Genomic DNA, 20717 nt, shown 5'->3' with positions numbered 1-20717 from the left:
GATATCCAGACCCTGTTCCCCGGGGGCTGGGAACCCTAGGGGTTGGTTTCCCACCACTCCAGGTTAGTTTCCCACCACTTCTGAGTTGGAAGTTTCCAAGTCAATTTTCTCTTATGTCTTGAACTTCTTGCAAAATGAATGTTTTTGAAAATTCCAATGAATAGGAACAGGGTCCCCCCCCCAAAAAAAGAAAAAGATAAAGAGATAATTTCTTTATTTCTTCAGTAGAGTTGGGTTAATGTTTGGACTCAATGATCCTAAAGGTCTTGTCCAACCAGCACAATTCTGTGCTACTGTGATTCCATTAGCAGCACCAAGTGATATTTCCATGTCCCATAAGACTTTGGCCTCATCTGCTTCATTTTCTCTGGCCTGCCCTGGAGCTTGTAACTAACATTTCTTCTCCTACTTCCCATGGACCCCCCTGAAACCAGCTTCCTCCTGTTTTCCAGGTCCTGAGCAATGAGAACAAGCTGACCCTGAAGTCTGTCCGCCAGGAAGACGCTGGGAAATACGTGTGCCGAGCCGTGGTCCCGCGGGTCGGTGCCGGGGAACGGGAGGTGACACTCACTGTCAATGGTACCTCCTGCTTTCCTCTTGCTGTTCCACCCTCCTGGTATTCCTCTTGCTCTGACAGCTCATTTTGCTGAACTAAGAGCAAATCCCACCCACAGTTGGATCGGGGAGGGTGATACGAGTAAATTGGAGTTTGCCTGTTGATGCATGGGTTAAAGCAAAAAAAAATCCAAAATTATCCAAGACCTGCTTGGTTCCTTATTATCAACAGGGGTTTATTGAGTAGTTGGGAGCTGGTGTCTTTAAATCTTTAATAGATTAATCTTGCAAAACCCCTGCAAGGTCGGGGAGCACTGTTGTCTCTGTTGTACAGAGAAAGATGGGAATTGAGCCTGGATCCAAGACCAGCAGCCTAATCACTCCTGCAGAGTCCTCGTGAAGATATCAGTGAGAGACAGCAGGGCTGTACAGCTCCTCCACAGCTCCTCAGGGCTCCCCCAGCATGGCTGGGGCCTGGACTCTCACCCGGGAGCTGGGAAGCACTCCAGAATTTAATAATGACCTGGCCAGGACCCCAGTAATGAATTTCAGCCTAAATATGGAGGGAGAAGCGCCAGGCAGCTGCGAGTGGTGTGAACAGAGCATAAATTTTCCGTTGCCTCTCACCTGCATGACGAAGCGACAGGCTTCAGTCCCTGCTCACTGGCACAAAGAGAAGAAAATATGCGGCACAAGCATTAATTTTCAATGCAGGTAATGCTAGAAAGGGAAGCCAAGGGCAACGCAGCAGGGGACTGAAAACCAACCACCCCCTTGACTTCGACTCAGCTCCTCGCTGCCTGTGCACTCCTTCCCCAGCAGCTGCTGGGTTTTAATTACAATTAAAGTAGCTTGTGGAAAACAAAGAAACAAATTAGCAGGAACAAAGAACCTGCTCCTTTCCTGACACTCAGCAGGCACGTGGCCACCTCCAACTCCAAGCAAAGTGCTCAGCAGGCTCAAGGCTGTTGGGAGTGGGTGGCAGGGAAGAGCTTCTCTCAAGGGCTTTGCAGCTCAAGCTACCGTGGAGGTTTTTGCCTTGCAGAGCTGGTAGGGGACAAAATGAAATGAGGGCCATGAGGTTCACTTCTCAGCTCCCAGGAGCCAGTCCACTAGGATGTGCTGCTGGGGGACCCACTGCTGGGGTGCAGTGCAAGTGACACGTTGGGATGTGCCATCATGGGCATTGGACCCTACACAGAGGGAGAATCCCACACCTCCAGGTGGATGTGACCCTCCAAGCTCCAGGTGGACATGACCCTCTAAGCTAGGTGAACCAAAGTGGGCAAGTCCCAGAGCAGCATCCTCAGGTCCAACTTCCAGCAAGCCTGCCTGCAGCTGGAGCAGCTCTCCAAATCCAGGAGCACGGTGTGTCTAATCCAGCTAATGAATTCTGCTGGAAGGTTTTTCCGCTGCAATTTGCAAGGGAAGTTGAATGCTTCCTATTTTCAAGTGATTTTAAATCAAGTGATTTTAAATCAAGTGATACAATTGTCTTGGCATCACCAGGTGCTTTCCTCTGTGAGCTGGGATTCATCACAGTAAAATTAGGTGTTTATAAGTGTCTGTTCTGGGCTGGCTGTGTAGACTGAGGAGCATACGTGGGCTCCAAAGGGGCTGATCCAGCCCATCCACTCTCAAGAGCAGTCAGGAGTCGTAGCAGTGCCATACTGGTTTGGGAGAGCATCCTCCTGCCTTCCTCACTGGCCAGGGCTGCAGATGCAAAGAGGAGCTGGCAGCCCCAGCATGAGGCCACCAGCCTGAAAGGAGCAGATATGATTCAGTAACGGGAAAAGGAGGATTATGTAAATCAGCAGCACTTGGCAGGACTGGAGCAGCAGAGGCAAGAAGGCAGTGAGGAACATGTTGGTGCCATCATAAATCATCAGCAGCTGGATTTATGGCCCATGCCAAAGTCTCTCGATGTTCCTCACTGCACACAAGCCTGGTTGGAGGTCCCACCCTTGGGGTAGAAGCACGCCAAGATCACCCCCACAGCAGTGTGGTCTGTTGATGCTTGGCAGGGACCACCACCATTGTCCATCTTGCTCCTCAACAAAGGTTTGGTAGAAGGACTGGACATCCCTGGGTGGCTAATTCAGGATTTTATTTGCCTGGGATTCACCCCAAGAAGCCAGCCAAGCCTGCTGGAGAGCTGGGAGCACAGGAGGAGGTGACCTGCCACGCTGCTTGGTCAGGAGAACATCACAGTGTCCCCACTGAGGGCTTCACCAAGCTACCACTGCTCGTGGACAGGGACCTTGGGATGGTCCCTTGCCATACGGGGCAGAACAAGCCAGGCCAGGGTTTCTTCAGGAAGTAAGGAGTTAAGCCCAACTCACATTCTCAAGCCTGCCAGGGCTGGGGAGGAAAGGTGCAGGCTGGAGAAGCCAAGGCCATCCTTCCATTCCTCCAGGGCTCCCGAGTCAGCGAGCTGCCTTCTCCTTTGTACAAGCTGCCGGGAGTGTGCAGATAAATTGGCACTGGTGTGCTAAAAATAACCCACGACCAAGAGCTCCATCATTTATATCCATAGCAACATGGTTTAAAGCCTTTTCCCTGCCTGTGGGCTGTCTGGCACGGAGCACTGAGCGCCAGGCTGGAGATTGGCAGCTTTCAGAAGGAGCCTGAGCCTGGTGGACAATCAAACACCAGCCCCAAACGTGAAGAGGCTGCAACTTCATGCTATTATTTCTGGGCATGTTCGTCTCACAAATGGTCTTTAGTCAGAGGCTATTATCATGATGATAAGCCTGGAGTCTGAACTCGTCAAGCAATAATAAAATCCAAAGTCGTTGGCATTTGTGCCATTTAAAATCCACTCTCCTTGGGGAAAATGATCCTTTTAATGATTATTAAGCCATTTTTCTCCAACGTCACCCAGTCTTGGAGGGCTGCCAAAATTTCTAAGTAACAGAAAACCACTGCAAGAGACAAAAGATGTGGGGGTTGTTTTTATTATTTAAGCTTGGCCTACACCTCCCAACATTGCTCTTGCCTCTGTTGGCCTTGGGTTCATGGATGTCACCTTGGAACTTCATAGGGAAGGAAGGATAAGGGTGGGAAGTGGGAAAGTTTGGTGCAGAAGACTGTTTTGGGGATAATTTCAATATGCAACTGGATGGATGGACGGATGGATGGATGGATGGATGGATGGGCCAGAGTGAAGAACTTAGCATTTTGGTACATTTATGTGCATTCTGCAAATTTGTAAATGGGCAATTGGGATGAGAATCAGCCCAAAATACCCTGGTGAACCAGTTTCTCCCCATTTTACCCCAAATCCCTGAGACTTTTCTTCAAGGAACGCATCAGCTGCAGGGGGATGGGGGAAGAAAAATTGGGAAAAGTTCCTCAAATCCACAGAGGAAGAGAGGATGAGCACAGCAGGTTCTCCCACTCTGACCATCCCAGAGAACTGGTCTCAAGCCCCAGTGGAGTTTTTTCCCAGCAGTGTGTTGGCCTCTTGTGACATCTCCTGTCACTTTGCATGGTCAGTACAGAGCCTGTTGGTGTTTGCACATGCAGGTGGCCATGATGGCAAGGCTGGATTTTCAGACAAACCCTTTTCTCCCAAGTGTGTCTTCAGGATGTCCACCAAGGCAGGACAGGGACACTTCCCATCACAAGCTGGTGCGTTCAGCCTCATATGGCTCAGGAAGAGCCTTTCCCAGCCAGGCTGAGATTCTTTGGCATCTGAATGGTGCAGAAGAGCCCAGCTGATGGGATCCCAAGGATTTTTCCAGCAGAAATATCTCCACCACACCAAGCAGGCTGATTGCAAGTCACTGCTGATGGATTGTAGGTAGCAGCTGCTGCTTCTTCTGCCCTCCTTCCCTGGGGAGCAATTAGTGGAATGGTTGCTTAATTAATCTGGGAGAGGGTAGAAGAGGAGCATCAGGTGGGCTGGGTTCCTCTTTGGCTTCTGGAGCAAAAGCCTTTCTCAGAGGCCATGTTCAGCAAGGAGGTTGCCACAAGGTCATGTAGTCACCATCCCAACACCAGGAATGTGGGAGCAGAGATGGGGACACCCTGGTGCTGTGGGTAGGGGCAGGCCTTGCAGAAAGCCAGTCCCTTGAATTGCAGCCAGCCTTGTGAGATGTCAGCAGCCCTCTCCTCTCTCCTGCAGGGCCACCCATCATCTCCAGCACCCAGACACAGCACGCCCTGCATGGCCAGAAAGGGCAGATCAAGTGCTTCATCCGCAGCACCCCGCCCCCAGACCGGATTGTGAGTAACATCCCATGGGGGGCAGCACCTCCTGGGGCACAGTGGGCATTTCACACACCTGAGGGTGCCCTAGGGTGGGCAAACCTGACCCCTCTCTTCCTTGGCAGGCTTGGTCCTGGAAGGAAAATGTCCTGGAGTCAGGGACCTCCGGGCGCTACACGGTGGAGACGGTCAGCACGGATGAGGGTGTCATCTCCACGCTGACCATCAGCAACATCGTCCGGGCTGATTTCCAAACCATTTACAACTGCACGGCCTGGAACAGCTTTGGCTCCGACACGGAGATCATCCGGCTCAAAGAGCAAGGTGGGCATTGCTGAGGAGCCAAGGGGACCTGGGAGGCAGCAGGAATTAGCACCTGTAAGAGTGGGAAGATGCTGTGAGAAGCAGGTGATGCTCAGAAAAGCTCTTGGGTTGTCAAAGAGGAAACTAAGCAGGGCAGTGGAAATGCTTCTCGTAGGGTGTTGCCCCACCTTGCCCATCTTGCTGAAGCAGGAGGGCACAGGCACCCTTGGCACAAGGAGATGCCACCACCACAGCCGGCAGGATCATTTATAGCCTTGGAGAAATGGGAATGACTCTCCTGCCAGACCCCACCACTCCTGGGAGGTGGGACTGAGTGGATGGAAGGTCTTTGGGCTGCTGCCACTCTGGCCACTAGTCCAGCACGTTTTGCAGGCTGGGCCTGCCCACCCAGCCTCAAAGGTACCTCGAGCCAGTCTCAGGGGGTGGCCAGGGGCTTTCCACTCCTGGGGACCTCAGTGGCAAGGGAGGGAATTGGCTCTTATGAGGAACACTTGGCTCCTGGAGGGACTCCAGTTCGCTTCTATTTTATTAAAAGCCAGGGCAGGCAGGTGGATTGTTCTCATTAGGCCATGATTTATAGGCAAGTCTGCCGTCCAGATTAAATCAGAGCTAAATGAACCCCTTCAAATTAGCCTTGGGCTTCTTCCAATGCAAACACAGAGCCAGTGGCTTTTCCAGGTTGTCTGCCAGGCAGCAGGAATGCTCAGCGGCCAGCCTGGCTGCCCGTGGAGGGGGGCAGGTCAGAGCTGCCCATGCCCAGGGTGGCCCAGATCTGAGCACCCCTGCTGGGAGATGCAAAGGGGACACCCCAGGGACACCATAGGGTGGCTGAGGAAGCCGTAGGGTGGCAGAAGGACAATCCCCTTCACGGGGAGATCCCTGTGCCCGGAGCAGAGGGCAGAGCGCTCCGGAAGGCTGGCGTGGGCACCTGGGCCCTGCAAGGCTGTGGACACTTGCTTTATTTTCAAACAGGTACGGAAATGAAATCAGGAGCTGGTATTCAAGCAGGTATGGACATGTATGAGCTGGCGGTGAATGTGACTTGTCCCTACACCTGAGGACCTGGAGTCCTCCTCCTGGCAGCTTCCCAGCAGGGCAGGAAGGGGCTTAGGGAAGCTGCAGGGCAGTGACCAGGCACAGACTGGGAGGCTGGAGTGGTCCAAGCTCCACTCTGCCTCTGACCTGCTCTGCAAACCAGCGCTGCGTTCCTGTGCCCCAGCTCCCCACCTCCCAGGGGGGCTGAAATGGTGCAGCCATGTTTTGCAAGTGCTGTTACGGGGCAAAAAAGAGGGAGAAACAGAGGTTTGCAGGGTTATTGGCAGACACCAGCTTGTCTCGGCATCCTGGCCCAGTGCTTGCCAGGACCAGCATGGCCAGAGCAGGGCTGGACAGGCTTTTTGTGCAGGTGCTGTGGGATGTGCTGCCCATGGGCCTTCCACATCCTCTGCACCAGAGCAGCACCCATGGGGAGCCCATGACTGCAAACTGCTCCTCATCACCTCACCCTTGTCCTCAAGACACCATTAACCATCTCTGTCACTGCCCCTTTGCAGTCACCTTTTTTATTTTTTTCACAGCCCAGGGTCACCCCTGGACACTTTCTCCACCCTGTTTCCTGCATGGTTCTCCCTCATCTCCATCACCATCAGTGCCTGCTTCTCGCTGAGCTCTGCGTTGTAGATCTCAATTCCCAAAGCCAAGAGTACTCCCAGGGACCCCAAGCTCCTGTCTCCCTAGGAAACCCCAAAAAATCCCACAAGTTACCACCATGAGGCCTCATGGCCACTGTTAAAGGGTAACATGAAGTGGCTCCATAACTCACCTGCCCCAGCTGGGATTAGATAACAATTTTAGAAACTCTTTGCCAACGACTTGGGGAAGATGCTGGTGTAATTACGACTCCCACCAGTAAGGATTCATGCACCTTAGGAAGGCTGGAAAGCCCAGGCAGGGGCAGTGATCTCAGGTCCAGGACAAAATTTGTGGTCAGCACCAGGCCACACCAGTGGACAAGGAGATACGGTTTCCTTATCACCCTTATCACTTCTCAGCTAGGTTACCTGTGTGTCCCCATGATCCAGCAGTATTCACATCCTCCATCTGCAGAGATGAGAGAAGAAGACCCCTCTGCATCCTTTTCTAAATTGATCTCATCCATTTGCAAGGCAGGAGTACAAAGGAGAAAACACACATTGGAGGTGGTGAGAACAGCAGTGGGGACACTCACCCAGCCACCCTGGGGAGCATTACCCCTCTTCTGGGTTCACAGGAGCCTACGGGGTGCTTAGAAAGAACAGGAATAGGGATCTAAAGAAACCCTCTGCTTTTTGGGAGAGGGTTTTTGGGATGTGGTTTATCATCCCAGTGATTTGTGGGATTTACCCACAGCTTTGATGTCCCACGAATAGGAGTGTTGTTTCTGGCAATATTCCAGAGATCAGGAACCAACCCCACTCACACCATCAAGTAGGAGCTGTGCTTTGAGGGGCTGGAGGAACTGAGTGGGGAGATAATGAGGATCTTGGGCTGCAGATCTGACCCTCTCACCATGAATGGGCTTTCACATCCCCCCCCCTCCCCACACTTCACGAGCTGCTGTGCCTGGGTCTGTGCAAATCCATCAGCTCTGCTGGCTGGAAGCCCTGCCAGGAACCCACCTGCAAAGTTCTTGTAGGCAGGAGGCCAGCACATCACCCCTGCTCTGCAGCAAGCTCTGCTCCCCCTCTGGCACACAGGCATTCTGCCCATCTCCATCCCTCCATCCAGGCTCTGACCCTCTCCCAGCCTGCTCTGATGCCATGTCTCTTGATACTATGAACAATCCACCTTCTGCTGCACTTGTTGAGAACTTTATTAACCTGCAGGGCACTAGCGGGAGAAGTTGTTAACCTGATTTTCTGACTCCCTCCTCTTCTCTCCCTCTCAAGGGAAACTGAGGCACAGAGAGGCCAGGGCTTGCACAGATTGCAGCATGGGCCAGTGTCCAACAGGCAGCCTGTGCTGGCATCACCTGCCCCAGGATAAGGGAGCGGGGAAGGAAGGTCCATTTGACCCCAAAACCCTCCCTGGGCTCCTCACCAAGCTGCTCATCCAGGGGGGTCCCTTGGGGGAAAAGCTGCTTCCTCACCCTTCATCCCAGCTTCATGCTCCTTCTCCTTCCTCTTGCAGAGTCGGTGCCAATGGCCGTGATCATCGGAGTGGCCGTGGGGGCCGGCGTGGCCTTCCTGGTGTTGATGGCCACCATCATCGCCTTCTGCTGCGCCCGCTCTCAGAGGAGTAAGTGTCTCCCCTGGTCCCTCTGTGTCCCTCGGGCAGGGCTGGGGTGGAAATCTGGCCCTGGGGGGGAGGGGGAATAAAGTGGGTTGCAAAGAAATCTGAGGCTGAATTTAATTGGCAACAGCGTGGGTCTACTAGATGTGTGGTGTCACTTGGCCAGGACTGGCAGCCCTGCAGGAAGAGGCAAGAGCTTCACAGCAATACCCAAAACATCCCAGTAGATAGGTCACCTGTGTGTCCCCATGATGGGGAAATATCCCATGATCAAACCCCTGTTGGGCACACATGCAGCATCCAGGGGTGTCTAGAGGACAAAGGGACCTGCTTTTAATCCCCCCCTTGGAACAATCCTGATGCCCAAGAGCGAGAAGCATCCTCACCTTTTCACTTGGGTGCTTAAAATCGGTGCCTACTCCCTGTTCTGCTTCTGGATTAAGTAATTTTATCTGTGTAAAATGCAGATTTCCAAGTGGGAAATTGCAGCCAGAGGGGTTTTACATGGGACGTGTGGGTTTTAAAGCCTGGCTGCTGTGGTGATACAAGTTAATAACATTAGAGAAGCAGGTAGAGGAGAAGGAGCAGTAAAGAGTGTAGCATCGTGTTGCCTCATTAAAAAGACACCAGGAAATGAAAGGCAGATGTTGCCTACATGAAAAGCCATCAAACCAGGAGGGACAAGTGCAGGATTGTTTGGGGCATCTCAGGCCACAGGGGGGAAGAGGAGACACTCGTGCTCCCGGCACAGTACGGATGCCACCGCGCCAAGCTGTGTGTGTGTGCCAGGAAACACACACACTTTTCTGCTTATTTTCCTCCCTCTTTCTCTTGATCATTTGCAAAGGGATCAAAGACACTGAGCTCCTCCTGGATCTGGGGATGAATGCACGGCCTCCCAAGGCAGATGTGTTTAATTTTACGAGTCATAATGATGCCTCTCCCTGTTTTATCCTGTGGTTTTTTTTAACTCCTGCAGCTTCCATTAGCAAGTATTAACAAATTAATGGGGGCAGTCATTCATCCTGCTGTTTGGGGAAGGAGTTGCTGATGGACAGGACCCAAGACCACGCCAGTTCAAGGTTGCAGAGATCATTCACATTCAGAGCAGGGGAGAGCACATGGTTTGTTCTCTTATTTGATGTCACCAGGTGGTGTGGGGTCTTCTACAGGACACACGATTTAACAGTCATGTCATGACAACAGATTGAAGATGTGGTGCAAGTGCCAGGTTTTGGAGACCCTCATGGGCTGAAGGTGTGCAGAAGATGGGGAGATCTTTGGAGGAAAAAACAGGGCCAGGAGGATCCCACCCAAAAGCCTCATGTGAATCATCCCTTGGATTCCCAGGCATTTTCCTTCCTCGGGATGGGAGGATACATACTGGAAAGAGGGTACTGGAGACGTGGTGGCATGGCAGTGGTTGGGGTCCCTTTCCTCCACTGTTTCCAGTGCTGTCCCACTTTGAAAGGACTTTTGGGTCTCCTGCACGCAATGAGCTGCTGGGGCTGGGCTGGGCATTGGGCTGCTGGATCTTCCCAGGGTCCTCCTCACTCTGCTGTGGTTCCTCAGCCCCTCTCCACTGTGAGAGTCCCTGCTTGCCATGTACTGGGGACATGTTGGCAGCATCCCCAGAGCAGAGCACAGGCCCCAGAGCTTCTCACAGGGCCTTGCTACTTTGCTTTGTGATCAGAGCAAAAGAGCAGGAAGTGATGATCCAAGAGATCAGCAAAGATCCCCTCCCCAGTTCTTTACCATCCCCAAAGGAAAACAGGAGGAGAAACAGCTCAGCCCTTCCTGGTGAGCTGGACCCAACTGGGATGCCAGGGCTGCTGCTGGAGAGGAGTGGGATGCCTTGGCGCTAACCCAGCAAATCCCCCATTTTTTGGCTCCAAAAGCCACTTGGAGCTGCCAAAATAGGGTCCCTGCTTGGTTTTGGGCGGGGCATCAGCAGCTGAACCAACCCCCAGGTAACACTGGTGGAGGAAAACACCACAGGGAGGACGAGACTGTCCCAGGGCAAAGGGCTTTTAGCCCAGTTTTGCGGGCACAAACTGGGTGCTGTGGCCACCATCTCCTGCAGCAGGTGAGTGTTAGTAGGGTAGAAACACCAGGCCAAGAAGGTGAGGAAAGGATTTTCCTCCCAGAGAGTGGTGTTAAATCAGCAGAGATATTCAGAGATGGACTCGGGAGTGATGGGCCCAGCAGAGCACTTGGGTACCACGAGGGACTCATTTCCTACCAGGATGACTGCTGATGCCTCTCCCAGGACAAATGCTGGTGCATTGGTGCATCATTTAAACCAACAGCCTGCAAACAAACCCCCTGTCAGGCTGTGAGGATGGCTCACAGCAGAGGGAACAAGGTGACCCAGCCAGAACTCTGTAGAAGACATCTCCTGATGGCTGCCACTGAGAGCAGCTGGTGACACCTTGGGAGGCAATTCCTGGCCCTGCCTTGGGAAGATGCAGCAAAAAAACCCCACAAGGTACAGACACCCCGAGCCTGGAGGCTCTGGACAATGGGGGGAAAAAAAGACTTTACTGCACATCTGTTGTTGTATCTTCAGTGACTTAATGGCCCAGAGTTATTTAAGGGAGAACACTCCTGAGAGAGGATGTGCAGGACAGTAATTAGCTTCTCCTTGTGATTAGAGATGGAGGCTCCAGCGCCAGCAACATGGAGAAAAACAAAACAAAACAAAACAAAACCAACAACAAAACAAACAAAAAACGACAACAAAAAAACCCCATAGTCAGGTCCCAGCAAAACCCTCTGCCTTGAACTGCTGAGATAGAGCAGTTCAAGGATGGAGCTTCAAGCTGGTCTCAGTTGTGTGACCCAGGGTTACAGACAAAATCACTGTCCCCTGTCTGGTCCAACAGAGTTGGTGGAGCTGGAGCAGTCCTGGCTGGGCCAAGCACTGCCAGCTCCTCTGACTGGAGGTGGATCTGAGGAGCCCAGGAGTTTGAGGCAGTTTTGGCACCAGGAGGGTTAGCAAAGCCACCCGGGGAGCCGCGAGCCAGAACGTGGGCTGCACCCCAGCTTCAAAACTGGGAGCTCTTTAGATCTTGCTGGGAAGATTGGCATCCATCTCTGCTTTTCATCTTGGCTTTGCCTGGTGTCATGGTTTGGAACCCAGCACAACAACAAAGAACAGCCACATGGCCACTCGCTCAACTCCCCACACACACACTGGGATGAGGAGGATAAAGCTCCTGGGTTGAGATAAGGGACAAGGAGGGTTCTTCACCAATTAAGGTCCTGGGCAAAACAGACTCAACTTGGCGAAAAATAGTAATTTCACACTAATCAAACACACAGAGGACACAGACACACCCAGAGCAGGGCTTGCACATGTTAACCCACCCCCCCGGGCCCAAATGACTTTGTTCCCGGTTTCTCTCCCTCCTTCCCCCCAGGCACAGGGGGTGGGATTTGGAGTCAGTTCACAGGCTGGTGGTTCCTGCTGCTCCTTCCTCCTCAGGAAGGATTCCTCACAGTCCTGCCCTGCTTCCCCACGGGTCCCTCCCATGGCAGAGTCCTCCACCAACCTCTGCTCCATCAGCCCTTCCCACCAGCCCCGGAGCTGCTCCAGCGCTGCCCGCAGAGTCACGGGGGCTTCGGGAACAGGCACCTCCCCTGCCCGGGGGCTTCCACAGCTGCACCATCCCAGCCCACGGGCAGCAAATCCTCTGGCCACAAAACCCAAGCCCACTGGCCAAGTTCCCCCCTCCTGGCGCCTCCAGGGAACGTTCCACCACGTTCCTCCATGGATGCAGGGGCACAGTTGCCATCTCGCCATGGGCTGCAGGGAAACTGCTCGGACACCTTCTTCCTCACCAACCACCAGACTGCTCTTCTCCAGCACAGCTCTTCTCCCCTGAGTGCTCCTCTGCTCCGATTTTATAGCTGTTCTTTCGTATGTTAATCACGGAGGCGCATCTCGTGTCCCTCTAATGGCCCTTTGGCTGGTTCTGGGGCAGGGGCAGCTTCTCAACTTCTCACCGGAGCCACTCCTGGGGCCCTTCCCACGCTACCAAAAACCCACCAAAACAAACCGGAACGCCTGGCTGCTCCTGCTGCTTGCCTTATTTGGCTTGATTTGGCTAAAACGACTTCTTCAAAGCACGCCTGACACCTTCAGGAAAGGCGGAGAGTCTCTCCAGAAATATTGGTGTGTGCAAACAAGCTGCTGGGAGCAGCAACCAGGGATGGGTTTGTCATTCCCAAAGCCCTGGCTACATTGTCGTTCACTGTGAGACCTTTTCCATATCCAGCAGGACCCCAAACCTGGAAAAGGCTTTTCTTAGGGGCTTCCCAGCACTGGAGAAGAGCTGGTGTATCCTGGGCAGTGTTTTTTATCTGGCCAAACAACCCACCATCTGTGTGAGCCGCCCTGCAGCAGCCCAGCCCCTCTTCACAGCACTGGGAGCTGAATCCAGCTCCTGAAGGGATGAAACCAGGGAGCTGAGCTCCCCAGAGGGGAAGGTTTCACATGCCCAAACCTTATGGCAACAGAAACCTTGTTCCCCCAGTTCTCATATGTGTTTACTGAGCTGGGGTTTTTCTCCGTGCTGCCATCGTCAGGAATCAGCCAAGGATTGATCCACGGGCTGGAGCAGCTCTGCTCTGGAGACAGGCTGAGTTGGGGGTGTTCAGCCTGGAGAAGAAAAGGCTTCAGGGAGACCTTAGAGCACCTTCCAGTGCCTGAAGGGGCTCCAGGAAAGCTGGGGAGGGACTTGGGACAAGGGCAGGGAGGGAGAGGAAAAGGGGGAATGGATCAAAACTGAGAGAGGAGAGGTCTGAGTGAGACATGGACATGAGGAGGAAATTCTTGAGTTTGAGGGAGGTGAAACACTGGAACAGGTTGCCCAGAGAAGCTGTGGCTGCCCCATCCCTGGAAGTGTTCAAGGGCAGGTTAGATGGGGCTTGGAGCAGCCTGGTCTAGTGGAGAGTGTCCATGCCCAAGCAGGGTGTTGGAACTAGATGATCTTTAAGGTCCCTTCCAACTGAAACCAGTCTGGGATTCTGTGATCTCTGAGGATGCTCCATGCTTACCTTTGACTAATCTTCCACTGATCCCTTCCCCATCTTGCTCCTTGCCCAGATCTCAAAGGTGTGGTTTCTGCCAAGAATGATATCCGGGTGGAGATTGTACACAAGGAGCCAGCCTCGGGCAGGGAGACAGAGGAGCACCCAACCATCAAGCAGCTGATGGTAAGGATTTCCTTCCTCCCTCCCTTAACTGATGACTGGGTAAGTGTGTGATGCTCCCAGGCATGTGGAGCTTCATGTCATAATCCCCACTGAAGGCAAAGATGCTCCTGAGCTCCATGTTCTCCTGCTATACAAGCTCCTTGAGGGAAACTTTGCTAAGGAGGAGGGAGAGCTGGGAGAAGTTTATTGCAAATTTGCCACCTTGTGTGGGGAAGGACCTGCCAACTGCAAGTAGGTGATCACAGCACCGTAAGAAGCTTAACTAGCCAGTGAAAATAGAGTTAGATGTGCAAAAATCATATATATGCAGATTGGTAACACCAGGAGTGTGGGGACAGCCTGGATCTGGGGTAACCTGAGAGGTGACACCTTCCTGAGGCAGCTGCTGTTGCCCAAGGGGACCAAAGGACCTGGGCAGGGTGAGATGTCCAGAAGTTCAGCTACAGTGCATGGACCAGCACATCCTCTCCCTGCTGCTGCTACTCCTGCATCCCTGTCTCAGCCCCAATTTCCCTTTCCTTTTCCTTGCTGGTGTCACATTGTAGGTGACAAATAGAAGCCAAACAAATGGCAAAGAAAGGACATAAAAGGTGAGAGGACAGAGCAGGGTGGAAAGTGAGAAGGGATAGGAGAGACTGGAGGCTGCTGGGTGTTTTTTTTCCTGCTCTAACTCAGTTTTTTGGGCAGCACTGTTAAGTATCGATACCCCCAGCAGCTGTTGGATGATACCCCCAGCAGCTGTTGGATGAATTACTGGTGGAAGGGGAAGGCTGAGCATCGTAGAGTGGGTGGGTATACAGCCAGGGAGCCTCAACATGAGAAGGCAGGAGGAGATGGAGGTCATGTTGTCACAGCACTGCTGAGATTTCTGAGTTTTCCCTTAGTTCCCAGCAGGGCTTTGCCTGAGGAGTCTGCAGATCCATGGTGGGATTTGCAAGGGTTCAGTCAGTGGAAGACAAAGGGGGCTGGGACTGGGGTTGGGAGCAACCTGCTGAGGTGAAGGGGAGTGAGGAGCTTCCTCTCCATAGCCCTGTACCACCAGCTCTGTAGACAATGATACCAGCACCCAGCCCAGATCTGACTTCCAAAGGAGTGGCTGAATCGGCCCCAGTGCCACTCAAGACCTTCACCACCACACTGGAAGCACAGAGGGAGCTTCAGCAGAGGAGACATACAAGGAGAAGGTGGTTTAACAGCAACATGTGCCCCTGAGGAGGCTGGGCCCAGAGCTGTGTTATGTGTTGAGAAGGAGGATGCTGCTGGTGCAGAGAAGAATGACAATATTTATGAGATAACTCAGGAAAAAAATGCCATGTAGGGAGAGGTGTACAGACCTCACATGTTGTAGTTTCTCAGCAAGACTTTTGGGTGGTGGTTTGGCTACCACATGGTGTCAAGAGGCTATTTAAGTGCCAACAGGGTAGGTAAAGTCAAGCACTTTGGGATACATGAGAGAGTGTGACAGCCTGGCTGGTGGGCCAGGAGGAGGTGATGCTCCCCCTCTTCTGGCCAAATCCTGAAGGTGCATCAGTTGGAATCAGTTGATCGGTGGATCAATGCTGTTCAGGGGGTTGGAAGAGACAGTCTCTGACCCTGAGTGGATTTGGCACCACTAGGACATCTTACCTGGCCAGGAGAAGATACCAAAGCCCTTCCCTGCCTTCCCATCCTCACCTGCCCGTGGCAAGAGCATTCCCAGCAAATGCTTCTCAATTTCTTCTCCCCAGGGTCTCTGTTCTCTCACCCCCCTCCATTCTGTTTCTAGCAGCCAGTGGGAGCATTGGAGGATGTCCCAGGCATCCTGGAATTCCAGGATGCTCTACCTTCCAGCCAGGCTTTGGGTGCTTCACGGCTCCTAACAAGAGGCTCCACGTTTGTCAACAAAATGATGGAGCCAGTTTAACAAATTGATCCTTGCTAATGAGCAGTGATGAGACCTCTCCAGCAGGAGCAGGGGGCCATGCCCAGCACCCCTTGCTTGCTCCCTACCCTCATCCCAAGACTTTCCTGCTTTCCCTCCAGCATCATTTTTCCCACTTCTTCTTTGCTTGCCTTCCCTGACCTTCTCACTCCAGCCCAGACTCAACCTCAACAGCATCCTTTGAAATTCTCTCCTGGCCCTCAGCACTGTTCCCACCACCCTGCAGTTTAATAGCAACTGTGACATTCATTAAGGTGCTGGGGATCATTAACACTAACGTTAACAAGAAGCAGGCTATGCTGGAGAGCAGCTCCAGGAGCTCTTTCATTCCCCATCCCAGAGCTGTGGCTGAGCCCCTGAGGTCCACCAAGGCCCAACCTGCTGCTGCCAAGCTTGAGGAGGAAGATCCACCCCCCCCACCACCAATGGGGCCATTTCTCTTCCACCTCCTCTCATGGCTTGGCTTTGCCAGAGTGGTTTTGACTGCAAAGTGCTGGTGTGACTCTTCTTGCCACCCCCCCAAAATGTGTTTGTTATCCTCCAGCCATCTGTGACCTTCCCAGCTCTCCCTGCTTTTTCAAAAATCATTATTCATGCATCTATAAACTCATTAACACCTGAGGAGACATGTCACGCTGTCTGATTTGCATATGTCCACACTGTCACAGCACCAGCTCCTCTCCTGCCTCTTCTGCCAGAGGGGCTTGGTAGCAAAGAGCAGCCTGGGGCAAAAGAGCCTGGGAAAGTGTTTGATCCTGGAGAAAAAATTCCCAAGAGTAGCTTTCTCTCTCCTGCCAGGCATCGGTGCACGCATTCAGCTGAGCCTGGACCATGATTTGGGGTTTGAAGAGCAGCATCATCTCTGGTGGGGCATAACCTCTTCTGGTATTTACCCTTGGGTTTCATTCCTGGCTGGACTCCGTGACTCAGTTTCCCCATCTGTGAAATGGGACTGATAGGTTCTAAACAATCAATACCCACTACCAGGAGCAATAGTGCTAGAGATGATCCCAACATGACCAGGAGGCAAAAGCAGCTCAGGTCTAAGGAGATGACTCTGGGGTGGACCCAAGTGTCACCTTTGGTTCCTGTTTAGGGAAAAACAGTCAAAATAGCCCATCCAGTGGACAAGTTGATGATCTTTTCATTGCTTTCCTGCCCCTATTCTGAAACCCATCCCTCTGCTTTGAGGGATGTTCCCAGTTTGGTCACAGCCCACAGATCATCACTGGTGGCTTTTGGGCTCCTCAGCTCCCCATGAAAGAGGAAAAATCCAAAAAGTAGAGGTAAAAACAACCACACAATCACCAGCAAAGCCTTGGTGGCCTTTGCAGCCCATGGCTGGGCCTGCACAGGGTTTGGATGTGGACATTTTTTTTTATTTGTGACCTTGTTTCCTGGGTGGTGCCCACAGGGAGCAGAGGTGCCATCTGGGCAATCTTATTAACCTCCCTCACCCTAGTGGTGTTTGACCCACTCGAGTTTCAAAGCACCACCAAGTGGTGTCCAATTAACCAATGAGTGGGAGAAGTTCTAATTAAAGCCAGTGCTGGGAGGGGGCAGCTTCCTGAAGCCAGGGCTGGGTGAATGCTCATGGACCTGGCCAGGGAATCTGGAGGGAGCAACATTTTAAAAAAACATATTGTCTCCACTAATGAAAGCCAGGAATTTCATCTCCCATCTGTTGGATCTGACATCCCAGCTGCGAGCGGCTGAGCTTGGTGCCATTATGTGAGGATTAGGAGGCACAGCCCTGGAGCTGGGCACTGCTTCCACGATTCCATTGTGATTCTCCTGCTCTGAGTGACCTTGAGCTGGTGCTGAGCTTGGCAGGGCTGCAGAGACTGATGGGACACTGCTCTGTAAGGACTTTTGCAGCAAGGGAAACTGAGGCACAGTGTTATTACAGATGCAGTTTTCATGTCAGGTACCAGCAAGGTTTGGATATGGGCAACTGGTCCTGGGATTAAGTCTTGGCACAATATTTGCACAATCTGGCTGGGACTGGTGGGCTCTGCTGGGCAGCTTTAGGAGCTTCCATCTGCACAGCTGCTGTGCCAGAAGCATCTTGCTGCTGTAGCCTTGGAGCAAACCAGGGCTTTGGAAGAAAGGCCAGTGCAGGATTCTGGGCCATCCCCTGCCAGCATCCAGGAGCTCGTGGCTGTGCAGTTGGATCTTTCTTCTGGTCTTTTTTTCCATGGATTTTCCTTCTCCTGCTGCCTCTGCAGCCATAATCCCCATTGATAGTGATAATGATGTTCACTTTCATTAGCTTTCCACCAAACCCACAGGCTGCAGCCAAAGCCACAACATCCTGGGGGTCCCACAGAGTGTCCTGCTGCCTGGATCACTGCACCATGGAATGGCTTAAAATACCCCATCAAACCCAGCTTGTTAATTCAAGGGAGGTTTGGCCACCAGCAGGACTGTCCCCTTGGGTCTCACCTGCTCCTGTCCCCAGATCTGGCCCTGCCCACTGGAGTCACCCACATCAAAACCCAATCAAGTCCAAGGAGAACCAGTTTGAGTTTGTTTTTTTCTTCCCAAGGACCCCTCAAACCCTTTGCACTGTGTTTTTGTGGCTGCCTCTAAAAGCAGTGCTGCTCTGGGGGACTTGGGGCGCCCCTTGTGTGATGCTTTGGGGGATCTGGGCATGTGGCTGGGGCTGGCAGAGCACAACTCCCCACGCACCATTTCAGCTGAACTTCACCCTTGCTGACACTTGTATTTACCCAGATACATCAAGGGCCGTTACAGGCTTTTTTTTTTTTTACCCTAGGAAAACTCAGGTACTTTAATTTATTGCATTTAATAGCTGTATCAAAGGCTTTCAGGAGATGAACAGAAAGTGCTGCAGGGTGAATTTCCACAACCACTTACCTTTTTATAAAGGAAAAGAGAAGTTGGGCAATAAAAAGTTTTTTGTTTTTTTTTTTTGTTTGTTTGTTTGTTTTGAGGCGGGGGGAGTTGCAATTTGCCAGAAGGGAAACTGGGCTGGAGACACAGGATCGATATGGGAGAGGAAAAATGACAACTGAGACATTGGATGTTAATTATTCTGTGTCTGCAACCCCCCCCACACCCTGTTGAAGGAAGGGTAATTAATGCTGTGCTCTAATTAATGTGCACCTTGCCCCCCGATGGTGGCTAGGCTTCAAAGGAAAATTAATGAAGCTGAGAGAGATGGGTGAAGGCAGCACATCAGGGCAGCAGGATCATCTGGGGGGGGCTGTGGGGAAGAAAACTGGACTGGAATGGAATCACAAGGAGTTTCTCCAGCCTGAACGTTCCCTCCTGACCCATGGAGTTGGCAGGGCTGGGGGGGTAAAGCCTCCAGGACTCAAATCTTCGGAGAAGTGGCAGCCCTGACACTTACCATGGGAGACTTAAATAATTGCTTTTCCACCGCAGCTGGGCTTTTGTAGACCTGAAGAGAGGGGGGAAAGCCTACCTGCAACCCAGGGAATTGTGTGGATTTGGGGAGTTGCCCAGCTCCCCTGCCTTCCAATGCTGTTTCCCCAGGATGCCCCTGGGAAAGTCCCTTAATCTGACACCATCAATCTGTCAGAACTGGGGGAGAGCTGATGGCAGTTGTGGGGCCACCCAGCCCCAGAGTTTGGAGACAGCAGGTGCCTGGGGATGCTGACATCCACCCCTCTCCTTTCCTAGATGGACCGGGGGGAATTCCAGCAGGACTCGGTGCTGAAGCAGCTAGAGGTGCTCAAAGAGGAGGAGAAGGAGTTTCAAAACCTGAAGGTGAGTCAGGCCCTGGTGACATAGCCTCTGCTAGACCCTGGGGACACAGTCCCTGCCATCCCCAGCCCCACAGGCAGATGGGACCCAAAGCCCCTCCTGCCTCAGGTCACCCCTGCAAGGTGCCGCAGCACGTGGCTGAGGCAGTCAAGGTGCTGAGCAGCCTTCCCTGGGCCGTGTCCCTTGATGTCACCAAGAGTGGGTGCCTCTGTGGGGAGAGGGATGCTCTGGTACCCCCTGCTGCTGCTTCCTGGTCCCAGCACCCTTTGGGGTAGGGATAACACAAGGGGTGTGCCAGGGAGTGCAGTGCAAGGGGCACCCCAGCCCCCTCTGTCCTGGTTTGGAGGGGGGTGAGCATGTTGGTGGGACAAGAGGGGGCTCCCATCCCTGGTGCTGTGAGCAGGAGGGTTGGGTGGTTGTGGTTGTCCATCACGGGTGAGTGGGCACCACCAACCACCTCCCAACCTTTCCCACCCCTGCAGGACCCCACCAATGGCTACTACAGCGTGAACACCTTCAAGGAGCACCACTCCACGCCCACCATCTCGCTGTCGGGCTGCCCGGCTGACCTGCGCCCGGCCGGCAAGCAGCGGGTGCCCACGGGCATGTCCTTCACCAACATCTACAGCACCTTGAGCGGGCAGAGCCGCCTCTACGACTACAGCCAGCGCTTCGTGCTGGGCATGGGCAGCAGCTCCATCGAGCTGTGCGAGCGGGAGTTCCAGCGCGGCTCCCTCAGCGACAGCAGCTCCTTCCTCGACACCCAGTGCGACAGCAGCGTCAGCAGCGGCGGCAAGCAGGACGCCTACGTGCAGTTCGACAAGGCCAGCAAGGCCTCCGCCTCCTCCTCCCACCACTCCCAGTCTTCTTCCCAAAACTCGGACCCCAGCCGGCCCCTGCAGAGGCGGATGCAGACGCACGTTTGAGCCCCCCCTCCCAGCACCCCCACTCCGGCCTTGGGGACCCGCCACAGCTTCGTGCTGGGACGGTGGCGCCGTGGGAAGAGACCCAGATCCGACCCCCACCAGAGGGGGCTGCGGGCGGGGGTCTGGCCCCCTAACCCCCCCCGTACACGCTAAGCACAACCCGCCGAGGAGGCGCCGAGCCCCGGGGACCCCCCCACGCCCCTCCAGCTGCTCCCGCTGCCCCTCTGCTCCTTCCCTTCCGTCTTGGTGTTCGGTGTCCATACTTAAGAGTCCGTTTCGGGGGGGTTGGGGGGGTCCCACTGTGTGGGACGGGATGGGGGGACATGGGTGGCATGGGGACCCCCTCGGGCAGGGCCCCCCGCGCTGTATCACAGGGCTGCGGTCAATACAAGAGGTGTTTCTCGTGGCATGCCTGGGCTGGTGGCCGCCCCGCTGGCTCTTGGGTGACACTTTGCCCTGGCATGAACCTGGCCTGGAGCCCCCATGGCCTTGCTGTGGGGTCCCTGGCATGGGGAGAATGCTGGGGAAGGGACATG

The 20717-nt window shown here is 53.5% G+C and overlaps 1 protein-coding gene across 3 annotated transcripts in view; it reads left to right on the top strand.

Annotated features, from left to right (window-relative positions):
• KIRREL3 (kirre like nephrin family adhesion molecule 3) overlaps positions 1-20569 on the top strand; it is a 327293-nt gene extending 306724 nt beyond the window's left edge. For 2 of the 3 annotated variants that reach the window (XM_051638419.1, XM_051638417.1), the window contains 8 exons: positions 453-579; positions 4685-4785; positions 4893-5091; positions 6064-6099; positions 8260-8367; positions 13472-13581; positions 19172-19258; positions 19738-20569. In XM_051638419.1, the coding sequence (XP_051494379.1) occupies positions 453-579; positions 4685-4785; positions 4893-5091; positions 6064-6099; positions 8260-8367; positions 13472-13581; positions 19172-19258; positions 19738-20181 (1212 nt within the window). In that variant the 3' untranslated portion in view covers positions 20182-20569. The remainder of the gene's footprint in view (positions 1-452; positions 580-4684; positions 4786-4892; positions 5092-6063; positions 6100-8259; positions 8368-13471; positions 13582-19171; positions 19259-19737) is intronic. The other variant, XM_051638418.1, reaches the window with a different exon arrangement.
• Positions 20570-20717: the final 148 nt, after the last annotated feature.

The sequence above is a fragment of the Apus apus genome, chromosome 22 (assembly GCF_020740795.1).
Source record: "Apus apus isolate bApuApu2 chromosome 22, bApuApu2.pri.cur, whole genome shotgun sequence".
In the NCBI taxonomy this organism is placed as follows: domain Eukaryota; kingdom Metazoa; phylum Chordata; class Aves; order Apodiformes; family Apodidae; genus Apus; species Apus apus.
This window is presented reverse-complemented; position numbering and strand designations above follow the sequence as displayed.